At 36.8% G+C, this 15,088-nt stretch overlaps 1 protein-coding gene across 11 annotated transcripts; it reads left to right on the forward strand.

Moving 5' to 3' along the window:
- The first annotated feature begins 1,199 nt into the window (after window positions 1–1,199).
- LOC114468191 (uncharacterized) lies at window positions 1,200–12,699 on the forward strand. 11 transcript variants are annotated; one of them, XR_003674624.1, is made up of 16 exons: window positions 1,200–4,202; window positions 4,373–4,476; window positions 4,603–4,728; window positions 4,834–4,882; window positions 4,955–5,008; window positions 5,096–5,174; window positions 5,261–5,368; window positions 6,426–6,497; window positions 6,592–6,660; window positions 7,880–7,951; window positions 8,047–8,115; window positions 8,950–9,021; window positions 9,097–9,170; window positions 9,411–9,497; window positions 10,590–10,655; window positions 11,809–11,880. XR_003674624.1 is itself a non-coding variant. In XM_028454930.1 (16 exons), the coding sequence occupies exons 1-16, from the start codon at window positions 4,139–4,141 to the stop codon at window positions 12,009–12,011; spliced, it is 1,182 nt and encodes a 393-aa protein (XP_028310731.1). In that variant the 5' UTR covers window positions 1,208–4,138; the 3' UTR covers window positions 12,012–12,696. The 11 variants fall into 11 exon arrangements, 10 of the variants coding, with proteins under 10 accessions (XP_028310740.1, XP_028310732.1, XP_028310736.1 ...); XM_028454930.1 differs by lacking the exon at window positions 9,097–9,170 and adding an exon at window positions 12,006–12,696 and having other exon boundaries at window positions 1,208–4,202; window positions 11,809–11,893; XM_028454931.1 differs by lacking the exons at window positions 8,047–8,115; window positions 9,097–9,170 and adding an exon at window positions 12,006–12,696 and having other exon boundaries at window positions 1,207–4,202; window positions 11,809–11,893.
- Window positions 12,700–15,088: the final 2,389 nt, after the last annotated feature.

The raw sequence follows: 15,088 nt of genomic DNA on the forward strand, positions 1-15,088 counted from the left end.
TTGAACTTCACTGGATTCCACTTGTCTTCAACGGAAGTTTGCTGCATTCATATAAATTGATTTACAACACAGATAAACACATGATTTAGGCTTCATAGATCAATAAATTGGAAGTATTTCTTCCTAAAAACCAGAGAATTTACTCACAAACAAAAAGTCGAGGGCTGAAATTTGCTGCAAGAAACAAGTTTGTTTTTACTTCATTCTTGACATAATGCTTGTATTTCTTTACAAGAAAAAGAAGACAGGGATTTTGCTATTGATGCTATTTTGTTCTGGTTTGCCTACAATATGTGTTCCCGGTGACGCCACTCCACGAGTCATTACATTTCGACTATATTTGGACGTTTCTGTGGAAAGCGACGACATCAACACCCGCCCTTGTTTGGCACAACTTTCAATGAGTGGGAACACCAGAAAGTGTCACTTTGGCAATGTTTTTATTGGGGCTAACTGACATCAGTGGATGAGAACAACTTTTGGACGACAAAACGGGTACAGTTTAAAAAAAAGTGAGTTATCGTCCTCATAATGTGGACAGCCATCATGTCCTGACGCCTGAAAGCTTTGATTCTTAGTGTCACTGTAGAATAAAAGTAAGTCCAGAATGATGGAGGAAAACTTTGAAGTATTAATTCTGACTTGTGAAAGCAGTAACATCACAGGAGGAACTAATAACGTTAATGTTGCCTTTGATTGCAGACTGTCCCAGCAAAGGACCAGAGTCTTCACACTGAAACATCTCATTTGCACACATTTATTGTTAATGAATGTGTGCTTTGGAAGCCATTACACCTCCAGAGCACCGCTGTGAAAATGGCCTTTTAGCTACCTAATTTTAATGGGAACCATTCAATGTCTCATAATGTGATTCCCTCACAGTGGGCTGCTGCTCCTTCAGTTTTCCAGGCGAACGCCTCAATAAACCACAGCACAACCACACACAAGGCTTTGTTTATTTAACAAAAGGGATCAGCCAAGTGTGAAGAGCAGGGCTGCCCTAACAAAACATGACACTGATAGACACTCTGACTTACCTGACATTTTACAGCATTGCGGTTCGTCCCCGTATCCTGTCGTGTCACTCACGGCGTGCAGCGAAAACATCCTGACGACGGTTGTGATTCACAACACAATACGCAGACAGCCGCACATAAACAAATTAACCAAATGGGTAATTTCTTGCATACTTTCTCACGACTCGACGTCGTGCCCAGTGCATGCTGGTGCTTGTAAATCTACCTGCATATGACAGATACCAATACAGCAGGTGGTGTTGTATGGAAGGAAATGCATGCTTTGTTTTGTTTTGTTTTTTTAATGTGTGTGTGTGTGTGCGTGAGGCCGTAGAAAGAACAGAGGGCAGGATGTATAAGTCTTGATTGTTTCAGAGGGATTATTCCTCACAATGCTCTGCTTTATCAGAGAGCCTGCATTGCTGTAACAAGACACGCTCGCTCTGAGATTGCCCAGCCAAACACTGAAACTGAGAAAGGGGGAAAAAGACAGGAGAAATGGAACGTCAGAGAGAAAACAGAAATGGAAAAGAATTATATTTGGAAAAAAGAAGAAGTTGAATGAGTTTAACCAAAGGCTGTGAACAAAGAGCTGTGCTGTCAGACACAGATCCCTGGAAAACAGATTTCAATAAGAGCTGCTGTCCAAGTTGCACAACACTGCAGCACCACGTGAAAAAAAAAAAAAAAAAAAAAACTGCAGCAAACTATACTATGCTGCCTGTGACATGACTGATCGTTATTGGCTAATGCAGCCTCACCATACCAACACACCGTAATGCCAACAAGGCCTCGGGCAGGGACTGGCCCATTAGCAAGCATCTCACAGATTTTCATAAGAGGCGTTTTTGATTGGCTTGTTTTATTTCTTTCATTTTATAGGAATTTCTCAGCAGGAGTGAGTTGCTGTGCCCAGACTTACAAAGCTGAGCGAAGGGGAGCCGCAGTTTTGGAAAAGTGAGAGTTGGCTGAGCTCTAAATGTGTGCGTACATGGGTCACGGGTGATTATGCTATTGTGTGAAGCCCTGTGAGTTTATATATAGTTTATATATTTGTACATGCTAATGACGACTCCATGCTTAGTACCCAGGATGACAATTATTGTTAGACTTTACGTGTAGGAAGTGTTCATACACCTCATACACGTGCTATAACATACCCTCACGTTATAGCTCCAATTATCATACTTCACAGGACACTGCGCCAGACTATTTTATAAAATGTGTTCAGTTAAATCATTTGGTGTTAGTGTGCTTTTCAGCTTCAAGATCCTTTTCTTTTACATTAAGTAGTGTGGCGCGATATTATTGGCACGTTGTCGATATCAGTCAGTATTAGCTTTGAAATTATATAGTGAACTCAAAGATCTCAATGTAGAATTAGTCACTGCATATACCGATTTGTAACTGTAACAAATCTGTAACTAGGAATGCTTGGATCTTGTAAAAAATGAAGTTTTTAACAAATGTAGGTATCAGTTATTGATCAAATGAGATGTAAAATATTGGCATATTGGCCAAAAATCCGATATCGTGCATCACTAAAATCAAGTCTTTGCTCATGAGTTTTTCAAAATGAATCCTGACTAAACTAGACGGAGCGAAAGCTGTAACAAACCAGTGCTTTAAGCTCAGCTTTGGGTGTCAACATGATATTGTTTTCCTAAAAGGAGTTTCACTTACGCCAGGGAAGGCTTTCAGCAGTCACCACTATTGTTTCTATTGTTTTAGATCCACTCAGCATTCCTTGGATGTTGCCTTTGCTTTGACGCCCAAAACTCAGTCACCGCTAATAGACTTTATACCTGAAATGTTCTCCTAAAAGATAGTCGTACAAAAACAAACAGCCTTAAACTGCAGCACCCTGCGCTGCTAGGATTTAAAGAAATGGAGTGATTGGTGGTTGTTTTTGAGGCAGATGGGAACATTTGATGTAGTAGCATAAGTGTCAGAGTTCAGGACAAGTTAGTAAAGTCTGAAATGGACTTGTACAGACTTCAGTCCACGATACATGATGTTTGTAGGAGCTGCATTAATGTGATGTTCTCTTCTCTGTGTTTTCTCAGCCTGTCCTTTGTCATGGCTGCTCTCCTCTGTTTATGCTGGGCCTCTGTTGGATAAGGGGTGGGATGCAGGATATCCAAGCCTCCCACTGTCACTTGATATCCATGGAAAATACATCAGTTGATAGAAACAGTCCACACTGCTTCTTCAAAAAGAGTTTAGCTTTTTTAAAAACGCTTAAATTCATCTTTGAGATAAGGCACAAACAAACCAAGTTTGTAAGACTTTAGTCTCAAGCTTGTGTTTAAACCATTACAATCTTTATGTTCATTCCAAAGCTGGAGCATTTCTGATGGTTGTTTGTCATTTATGAGAGGAGGGTAGCTTGGAGCTCCAAAGAGGACATAGATGGAGGAGGAGAGGCCCATGCTGAGGGACACAGACAGTGGTCTGTGTTTTCTCGGTGGACCAGAGAAGATACCAGGTCACTGAAGCATGCAGCACCCTGGCTGCTGATGCTCCATTTGTGCTGTCTGTTTGTCCGTATTTGTGTATAGACGAGGTGATAAAGGGCCTTTGGGTTCTTTCACAGCTGATAGTTTGGAACTACAATCCTCTGCCTCTGAACTTTCTCCACAGATGTGCAGACTTTTAATGACTTTTATTAATTACTAGACACTCACAAAGCCAAAACCTGCCATGTGTTTTATGTAAAAGAATGACTGCATCGCTGCTTCAGCTTGTGTCTCTGACCTTTGGCAAGTGCCTCCTCTTGTGTTTAGCGAGCATATTGCAAACAGTAGGACACACGCCCTATAGTTTCTTAACTTTAAGTGAACCATGGGGATTTTGTCAGGCAGCCACATAAGTGATTGTAGCTTACATGTTTTAGGTTAGAAAAGTTGAGTTACGAAAGATTGTCAAAGCATTAAATAACATGAATCCATCACATTGATTGTGTCTGTTCTTAAAATGTCTTTTAGCTTAGGTTTCTAAATATGGTGAAAGGAAGTGATGTTACTGGGCTGGTTTCCTCATTCCACCATTTTGTGGTTCACTAACTACTTTCACTTTGTGTGAAGAGTTCCAGTCCACTCGGTCTTTTTGTTTGCACAAAAATGCTGAGTTTAAAGCCAACAATTGTTGTTTTTTGGATCTATTATTGTTTGATACAAGTCTCAGGTAAGGGGATGTCCAATGATTGTGTTGCTTTTTCGTTTGTAACTGCTTTTGATTTGTTCTTATCTTTTTTTTTCTTCCTTGTTCTTATCAACCTCTGCTTCAGGCCTGTTTGTGGGTTGTTTTGATTCCAAATTCCAATGGTGCAAATGTTTACTTTGTATATTTCACAGGAACGGATATCAAAAACATTACCTGTCATGACATAAAGACCAACAATGGATACAAGTATACACATAACTGTGTTGACAAAGAGATATCTGTCATCAATTTAGCGGTATGTTATTTTTTTAAATCCTAATCTAATTAACGCCATGTGGTGTTGTCATTAGTTAATATTAATCTGTGTCTTTGACATGAAGAAGTCAAAGAATGATGTAATCTTTGTGGAATTTTCCAACAGGACAATATAGTCATTGCTAATATTGACAGAAATGAGCAACAGAAGTTGGACTATGTAAAAGAAATTAACGAAACACACATTATATTGAAGACGTGCCTCTCAATCAAAGTGGAATGCTCGAGTAATGTGAGTTTGCCACAACCACACAAACAATTCACTTTTAGTTTAACTGAAATAATGTGTCGAACTTCTTCACAATTAACAAAAAAACTACCTGATTTTGTTTTATAGGGCGTCAGCGGATATACGTCAAAGACAACCATTTTTCGGGTGTCTAAAAGTGAGTACAACTGGAAAGTGAACTGTTTATCTTAACCATTGGTGCAGACTTTAATACTGATATTGTTTTTAGCTAAAGAAAGGGAGGGCAATTCTACGAGCACAGATGTGTTACCATGGATCATTGGTAAGTGTTTCCTTTGCTATGAGAGTCAATATTACACCTTTTACAGTCAAAACCTCTCTGTTTGACTCTCTGCATTTTTACATTTAGGCATTTTAGTTACAATCCTGATCATCATACTTTCCATGTGTTGCATCTGTTGCATCTATTGTTGGTGGAAAAAATCAAAGTGAGGTTTTTCTTCTTTTTTTTTGTGCCAATAACAAGATAACAATAATTTATTGTCTAAATTGATTTTGACATGTTTTTTTCCAGGAAGCAGAATTTGCCGCTAACCTTTAGTGGTTTTATGACGTATCTACGAACTGGCTTTTGCTTCCGAACACGTTCTTTGCCTGAGAGTGGAAGCAACCATTCGCTGGGGTCAGTCTTAGATTGCACAGGGACCTCTTAACATGAGCAGACATGAATACAATACTTATTACCTTCATCAAGGAGACAATATTTTGGTGTTTATGTATTTGTTTGTTTGTCGTTTAGCAGGATTGTGTCAAAAGTACTTAACGGATTTTGACAAAAGTGGGAAACTGGCAGCCATTGCAGCCCCCCAAAAAATATAAACATTTTTTTTTAAACCATACAAATAAAGCAGAAATACACAAAATGACAACAATTATACACAAAAGTATGTGCATACTGTACAAAACATCAACAAAAATACAGACAATGGCACTTCTTCCCACCATATTTATAAATACAGAGAAAGAAAACTTAACCGTGGAAAAAATACATAGAACGATAACAATAATACACAGTAATAACAACTGTTACACAAACAGCAAAAATTACTTCAAAAAAGCAGTGAATAATTTACAAACTGTCAACAGAAACACACAAAAATGCCAAAAACAAACAAAACAACAAAAATATACAAAATTATTCCAAAAATGCACAAAAATGAAAAATTATATTCACAAAAATATACATAAATAAATAAAAAAAAAAAAAATGCAATAAGAAAACCACAAAGAAACTTTTTTTTTCCTGTATTAATGCTCAGATTATTCATAATTCTAAATGCTGACATGAATGTTAATAATATGACCTCTGATCAGACAATCGCATTTTTGTGGCCTCCACGATGATAAATGTTGCCCATTTCTTAGGCCATGGAAGATCCCTTTAGATTTATTTATTTTTTTTAATTTTTTTTTTTTTTGGGGGGGAAAGAGGAGTTTTGGTGCTTGGTGGAGAGATATGCACTCTCTCTTTATCTATCTATCTATCTATCTATCTATCTATCTATCTATCTATCTATCTATCTATCTATCTATCTATCTATCTATCTATCTATCTATCTATCTATCTATCTATCTATCTATCTATATATATATAAAGACTGTGCTTCCTTTCAGTAAAACTTCAATGTTATGTAAAATTGGTTTTTCTAACAGTGAATTTGTGTGTTTGTCCTTTTAAGATCTTACTCTAGGCGTGAAGTCCAAGGGGTCTCAGCAGATTTGGAAGAAACTGGACAGAATGGAGGGATCAGGTGAGACATTTCTAGTCTGCTAATATCAGTGAATGTAAGTGAAACAAGTTTAGCCGTTTTTTTTTTCATCACTGGACTTCATCCTCTGTGATAGAACTCCACGTGAACATGGTGAAAATGATCCGGAGCACGTTAACAGACCCGAAAGTGTGCAAATTCACAGGTTTGACTCTAACATTGACAATAAATCCATCTTTGTGTGTGTGTGTGTGTGTGTGTGTGTGTGTGTGTGTGTGTGTGTGTGTGTGTGTGTGTGTGTGTGTGTGTGTGTGTGTGTGTGTGTGTGTGTGTGTGAACACACAAAAAATGCCAAAAACAAACAAAACAACAAAAATATACAAAATTATTCCAAAAACGCACAAACAATTTAGAAATATATTCACAAAAATGCAAATAAGAAAACCACAAAGAAAGTTTTTTTTTTTCCTGTATTAATGCTAAGATTATTCATAATTCTAAATGCTGACATGAATGTTAATAATATGACCTCTGATCAGACAATCACATTTTTGTGGCCTCCACGATGATAAATGTTGCCCATTTCTGCCGTAGGCCATTGAAGATCCCTTTAGATTTATTTATTTTTTTTTTTTTTTGGGAGGGGGATCTGGATCAATATTTATTAATGGTGATATGAGTTTCTTCTAAGCCTATAAAGTGTGAATGATCATGATTTCATGATCAGGATCAATGATCCAAATAACTACCAATATCTGGGAAAGAGGAGTTTTGGTGCTTGGTGGAGAGATATGTACTCTCTCTTTATCTATCTTGTTACAAGGCAAAAGGTTGTGTCATGGCAAGCTTAGGACAAAGTCACTGGGAGCAATTCAGGTTTAAAAAAAACAAGTCCATTTATTTTCTGCTTTCAGTCCTTCTTTAAACAACAGGAAAAACAAGGAGAGAATCATCAAAAACAAATACTCCATCAAGGGGTTCAATTGAGACCTGCTCAGACATTTCCCTGTCCATGTGTGCTGCAGGAGCCATCTTGGCTTGTTCTCCCCTCCTCACCTTCACTTCCTGCTTTTATAGGCCCGAGGCTCCGCCTCCTCAATCAATGCCTCTCATTTCTTTAACCAAAACTGAACCCTTCATAATTTTAATAAAACAAGAATTTTACAAAATATGTTAAACACAATTTCTCACTTGCAAAACAAATTAAATACATGTTTGAAATCTACATTTAACAAATATTCAACATTTTAGTTGTGAGGGAGCTTTTGCTTCCTAACATATATATATATATATATATATATATATATATATATATATATATATATATATATATATATACATACTGTGCTTCCTTTCAGCAAAAATTCAAATGTTATGTAAAATTGGTTTTTCTAACAGTGAATTTGTGTGTTTGTCCCTTTAAGATCTTACTCTGGGTGTGAAGTCCAAGTGGTCTCAGCAGATTTGGAAGAAACTGGACAGAATGGAGAGATCGGGTGAGACATTTCTAGTCTGCTAATATCAGTGAATGTAAGTGAAACAAGTTTAGCCGTTTTTTTTTTTCATCACTGGACTTCATCCTCTGTGATAGAACTCCACGTGAACATGGTGAAAATGATCCGGAGCACGTTAACAGACCCGAAAGTGTGCAAATTCACAGGTTTGACTCTAACTTTGACAATAAATCCATCTTTATCTACTCAGACCTCCTATTACCTGTGTGTGTGTGTGTGTGTGTGTGTGTGTGTGTGTGTGTGTGTGTGTGTGTGTGTGTGTGTGTGTGTGTGTGTGTGTGTGTGTGTGTGTGTGTGTGTGTGTGTGTGTGAACACACAAAAAATGCCAAAAACAACAAAAATACACAAAATTATTCCAAAAACGCACAAACAATTTAGAAATATATTCACAAAAATATACATAAATGAAAAAAAAAAAAAAAAAATGCAAATAAGAAAACCACAAAGAAACTTTTTTTTCCTGTATTAATGCTCAGATTATTCATAATTCTAAATGCTGACATGAATGTTAATAATATGACCTCTAAACAGACAATCACATTTTTGTGGCCTCCACGATGATAAATGTTGCCCATTTCTGCCGTAGGCCATGGAAGATCCCTTTAGATTTATTTATTTTTTTATTTTTTTGGGGGGGGGATCTGGATCAATATTTATTAATGGGGATTTGAGTTTCTTCTAAGCCTATAAAGTGTGAATGATCATGATTTCATGATCAGGATCAATGATCCAAATAACTACCAATATCTGGGAAAGAGGAGTTTTGGTGCTTGGTGGAGAGATATGTACTCTCTCTTTATCTATATCTATATCTATATCTATATCTATATCGATATAGATATAGATATAGATATAGATATATATATATATATATATATCTATATCTATATATATATACTGTGCTTCCTTTCAGTAAAAATTCAAATGTTATGTAAAATTGGTTTTTCTAACAGTGAATTTGTGTGTTTGTCCTTTTAAGATCTTACTCTGGGCGTGAAGTCCAAGTGGTCTCAGCAGATTTGGAAGAAACTGGACAGAATGGAGAGATCAGGTGAGACATTTCTAGTCTGCTAATATCAGTGAATGTAAGTGAAACAAGTTTAGCCGTTTTTTTTTTTCATCACTGGACTTCATCCTCTGTGAACATGGTGAAAATGATCCGGAGCACGTTAACAGACCCGAAAGTGTGCAAATTCACAGGTTTGACTCTAACTTTGACAATAAATCCATCTTTATCTACTCAGACCTCCTATTACCTGTGTGTGTGTGTGTGTGTGTGTGTGTGTGTGTGTGTGTGTGTGTGTGTGTGTGTGTGTGTGTGTGTGTGTGTGTGTGTGTGTGTGTGTGTGTGTGTGTGTGTGTGTGTTAGCGCGTGCATGCACTTAATAACAATGGGAAGTCTAGACTGCAATCAGCTAAAAGCTACCTTTGTCTCCGTAGTATTGATTTCCAGTCTGATGGCAACACAGCTCGACCCCGTTGTCTGGAGTCCAGCTTAAGCAATAAGCACATGCTGCCAACTGAAAAGTGAGGATGAGAAACCCACTCTCTGTTTTTCTTTCCTTTAAAGCTGTGCCTCAAAGATGTGATTACCCAGCATTTAGTGAAGGAAATCTGGTAAAAACAAAAAAATAAAAAAAAAATTCCCAGTGCCATTCTTATCTATTGTTTTGCAGTGGTGATTTGTTGTGTAGCATCAATGGAGGCTCCTCTCATCCACACACACAGAGGTAAACCTCTGGCACTGATGGAAGAGCAGCTGTTTGTCATTCTTTGTCATTTAATCTTGCTTTTGGCTACCTTTGCTTTAGGAAAGCGTGGGATGATGCTGTAGACGGCAATAGAAAAGGCACTTTGAGTTATGTTTGAAAAATACATTTTAAGTCGTTTCCTTTTTTGCTTAACTCGTGATGGCTCAAAATGTGTTAGGTAAATGACAAAGCAATAATATAAATCATTATGACTAATTATAGTGTAACAGAGTATCTTCCTCCTTGTCATTCATTTTAATGATGGTTGTCAGGCCAGGTTTAACCAAATGTTAACTTAAGGTCTACAAATCCACAGGTAGTAGTTCAAACCGTTAAATGCATTATTACAGGGCCGTCTTGTTGGTTTTGGCCCCCTGCCTATATTTGACAATGTTATTTTAAAGTATTTATTTACATCATGTTCTGCTCTGTATACTCTATAAACTCTCTATTTCTAACCCTTGTTCAAGGCAGTGGAGGGAAATATATATATATATATTTACCAAATGAAAAAGTGACCACAAAAACACTGAAAATGACAGAAAAATGCACAGATTTACATCAAGAACACGAAAACACTGTATAGTTTGGTTATGTTGTGTCCCATTTTGTATTTATATTCTCTGAAGACATTTAGATGGTTCATAATTTTATGCCATGGAACACAATAAAAAAAAAAAAAAGTGTTCTTCAATTTCAAACGTGTTTATTTTGTACAGTTATGTTATAGTTGTATGTATTTTCATGCACTTCAACATCAATGTTTAGTTTTGGTCCCTGGCCCTCCAGCGCGATTAATCTCCTTTATTCACCCTGAGAGGTTTAGGTGCATTAGATAAACACTATTTATTTATTTCTCCATCTTCAGGGACTTGGACTTGGATGATGAGGAAGAGCAACAGGCTGAAAGGCGATTGCTGCTGTCGGATCAGGGGTGAGGTTGCCAAAATCCACTGTCTGATTTATCCTTGTCACCACTGCTTTAGGGGAAGTGAAACACTTGGCTTCATTTTGGATTCAATGGTAATAAATGAGGGGGATGATACTGGGTTCACAATACAATAGACAATAGCAGACAATATTTTTGGAAAAGGAAAAAGACAAACATATAAACTGGCAGTTGGAAAAATAACCATGCTTTTGTCTGACTTTTAATTTTGGACATACAGCATTTACTCTGCGGATGACTTTTTCAACTCAATTGGATTTGAAAGAATTAAAAACCATAACAATGTGGTTTGGAGTAGATCCACACTTACCCTTGATGATACATCTTTGATGTTTTAAAGCTAGGGTAGGTAATTTTCTCCAGATACACTTTTTAAGTTTTTGATTGAAATTGTCTTTATGTACTGACAGTAATTAAGATCTTTTGTGCTCTGAAAAAGGAACGACAAAAATCTGTCAACTGTAACAGCTGTAAATCTGTAATAACTTTGACCAACGGGAAAAAAACAAACCATTTTTTTTAACCAATCACAGAATATTGTTTCCGTTCCTGTAAACAACCATAAAAATGCAGCCAATAACATGGTTCCAGTCATGCAAAGTAAAACTGGTTGGGATTAAATGAGCCATTCGCAGTTTCACATTACTGTCCATGACTATTTAGACTTCCATGGCTTAATCTTTAGTAGAAACAGATTAGCTGCTATGCTAAGCTAAACTAGCAGGACGAACCGCTAACCGCTAACATCCATAAACAAACCTGCTTCATCATGTTGCCCCTTTTGACAACAGAGCCCTCCAGACTAAACTAACAATAAAATATTAATCCTTTATTACCAATGAATCCAAATATATCCATTTGGTTCATTGTTTCACTTTCATAATAAAACACTAACTCTGTGTTTTTCAACCTTGGTGTCGGGACCCCTCGCTTGAAATGTCTAGTAATTGGTAAATAAATAAACCAATAGGTAAAAATAGATTTAAATTCTATTTTTAAATAACCATGATCAAAAACTAATTGTAGAAAAAAAAAAAAAAAAAAAACTATCAAAATAGGGTCACGACCCAAAAAGGTTGGGAACTTTCTTTAAATTGATTGTTTTTTTTTTTATTCCTACGTTTATTGTTGTTTCTAGAGGTGCCATATCATGTGGAACGATGGCATTGGTCTCCAACCCTCCCTCTGATACTGATGTGCCCAAACGGGCATCCACAGCAGCCGTAAGACTCAGATTTGAATCATTTCATCTTTTTTACACATTATCGCTGTTTTTTTTGTTTGTTTGTTGTTTTTTTAACGTATTGACCCTCCTTCCTTTTCCTTTTATTCCAGGCTTGACGTGGAGGCAACACACTACATACAGTACCTACAAGTTATATATTATATAGATACATACAATGAATAACAGATTATATATAGCATATAAATATTATTATAAATATTTACATGAATACATGTAAAACATTATATCATTAATAAATAAGCTGTATGTGGGGTTTTAGATGACATCTTCTTTGTAAAGTTGAGCTTTCTACATAATTGTTTTTAGAAAAGCAATAGTGACTGACACAGTTCACGCTCTCCACACTTGTAGTTTGTGGTTGATTGCTCATTGAGCTCAGGTGTGCTGCAGGAAGGGGCGGGGTCTTAGAGAAGGAGAGCTAAATATTAAACGCTCTAACACTGCTCATTAGACTCAATTTAAAAGTGTGTTAAAAGCTTGACTGACCAAAGAATGGATGGACCAAATGATGTCAACTAAAGCCCCACAATGCATTGCTCTGACGCAGCATATGGACATCAGTGAGATGTTAGTCAGGTATGAACCCAGCAGGTCTCTCAGATCTATGGACACAGGTCAGATAGTGGAGCCCAGAGTTCACAGTAAACACGGTGATGATGCTTTTAGTTGTTATGCTGCAAAAAAAAAGTGGAGCAGAGCCGAAGTCAGCATCCACTGTGAACATTTTTAAATCAAAGTTAAGTTGTTTTTTTTTTTCTCTCCTGCGTGTGATTTGCTCATGTTGTTGTTGATATAATGAGTTTGTTAATGATTTTTAATTGATTTTACTGATGATTTCAAATGTTTTCACTGATGATCTTAAATGCTTTTACTGCTGATTTTAATGTTCCTATAGATTTTAAGCTGTTGAATGTTTTTTCTTGCACTTTTTGATCATGTAAAGCACATTGAGTAGCCTTGTGTATGAAATGTGCTTGCCTTGCCTTCTTCTGTTTGTAATTGTACCTTATTTTTTTTGACTATTTTGTCATTCATTGTCTTATTTTAAAGTTTGATTTTGTTAAAATGGGAAATAAATGTATACTGGATGCAGGGCGAGATGTTCACCTTTCATTTTAGCACCACAAGGGGGCAGTAAACACGCATAAGCCCTGCACCACAAAGACAAGCACAGCATAATTACACTACTTTCTCTCTCTTGTAAATTACTGCAAATGCAATTAATGCCCATTTATTCCACACTGTAACTGCTTCCTAGACCTGTAAAAACACTTTCTTCAAACACATTGAGTTTCTGTAATTTGCGACTGCGGTTGAGGAGGTAAACGTTTTCATTTGAATCAGATAAAAGGCTTCCTTGACAGTGCTGCTGATTGACTATGGTGGTGGTCTTTTGTGTTAGGTGCGAAGTTTGTATTCCCCATGATTTTTTATTCATCTCATAAAGCGTGCCTAAACACATTACACATTGCGTGGGAAGTAATCTAAGTGTTATAGATTGTGTGTTCCCACACTGCGATGATTTGTTGCCCACATGGCTTGATGTATGATTGTAATTACAGTACCACACAAACACACAGGCTTGGAGTCGACTTAATACATCTCTCTTTTGTATCTCTTGGGATCTCCCGACAGTTGCTGTGTGAGTCACAGTTTGTCCATGACTGGGTCTGTTTTAAGCCTGTGTGTAAAGGTGCGGTGACCTTGAAAAAGGCTTCTTTTTAGCTCTCAGATGGACTGGGTGAGTGTAGCTGTGGTCTGAGACATGTGTGAGTCGTTAGATATGTTAGTCTGTGAAAGTGGAGGGTGATTGAATGGTCGAGGCCTCACGGTGTCCCCTCTCAGGGAGTTTCACTCAGAGGACAGGAGAAGGCAGATGGGTTTGTAAGCAGGGGGTGGTGGTGGGGGGGACGACATGCGTATGTTGTCATACATGTACAACATACAGCGAGAGAAACACAGTCTGTGCAAAGTGCAGGGAATCCATTATTTATCATTGTGTGCAGTGCACATGATAAATTCCCATCAGTTAATTCATAACCCCCACTTTATGGATGAGATTATGACAAATGGAAAAGCAAAATGTAGTAGAAGCTGAACACAGGGCACGTTTTTGGGGATAATAGAGCTTAATTAGACTGCAGTAACACACACACACACACACATGCACAAACACTGTGCATTAATGTGTGTTTGTCTAAACCAGGGATGGACAACTCTATCACAGCAGGGGCCACAAACATGAAATTGTGTCTGATCCAAGGGCCACATGATTAATATTCATGTCAGTATTTAGAATAATGACCAATCAGAGCATTCATACAGGGGAAAAGGGTCTGTGGTTTTGATGTATTGTCAGTTTTATGTCATTTTGTGCATTTTTGGATTGACTTTCTGTATATTTGTTGCCTTTTTCTGTCATTCTGTGTAACTTTGTTAACAGTTTGTGTGTCTTTGGAGCTATTTGGTAATGTGTAGTTGTTTTGTGTGTTTTTGGAGTCATGATGTGTGTTTTTGTTATTTTTCATGTTCTTGTTGTAATTGTCTGTATTTTTCTGTCATTTTCTGCATTTTTGTTGTCGATTTGTGCGTTTTTGGGGTCACTTTCTCCATTTTTTTTTTTGTTGTTTTCTGTATTTTCCTGTCTTTAGAGCTATTCTGTAATGTGTTGTTGTTTTGTGAGTTTTTGAAACCATTTTGTTTGTGTGTTTGTTGTGCCTGCCTTTGTTGTCATTTTGTGTATTTTAGGGTCACTTTCTGTATTTTTGTTGTTGTTTTCTGTCTTTTTCTGTTTTTTGGGGATTTGCTTTGGGGGCCACAAAAAATTTGTATTTTCTCAGTTTTAGAGTTCTTTATTTTTTTTTTAAAATTTAATTTATTGGTGCTATTTTATTTAAAACAAAAAAAAACAAAAAAACAATTGCATATTTTGACTAACCTTTATTTTATACAGATGCCTTTATGGAAAATAAATTGTGGTAAATTTGGTTTCTTCCTTTTTAAGTAAATACATGAGATGTTTACTGTATGCAAGGGAACCGTGGCAAGATTTATTACCAAAAATAAATGTACGGGGTGAAAGTAACTAGTTACTTTTACTTTGAGTACTATTTAATTGAGCTACTTTTTACTTGTACTTGAGTACAATTTAAATCGAGTAACAGTACTTCTA

The sequence above is a fragment of the Gouania willdenowi genome, chromosome 8, assembly GCF_900634775.1.
Source record: "Gouania willdenowi chromosome 8, fGouWil2.1, whole genome shotgun sequence".
In the NCBI taxonomy this organism is placed as follows: domain Eukaryota; kingdom Metazoa; phylum Chordata; class Actinopteri; order Blenniiformes; family Gobiesocidae; genus Gouania; species Gouania willdenowi.

Coding starts and splice junctions, on each gene's coding strand:
- LOC114468191 (XM_028454930.1), top strand. CDS start 4,139: ATGCTGAGTTTAAAGCCAACAATTGTTGTTTTTTGGATCTATTATTGT. Junction 4,477..4,602: donor TATCTGTCATCAATTTAGCG/GTATGTTATTTT, acceptor ATTTTCCAACAG/GACAATATAGTCATTGCTAA. Junction 6,498..6,591: donor GGACAGAATGGAGGGATCAG/GTGAGACATTTC, acceptor CCTCTGTGATAG/AACTCCACGTGAACATGGTG.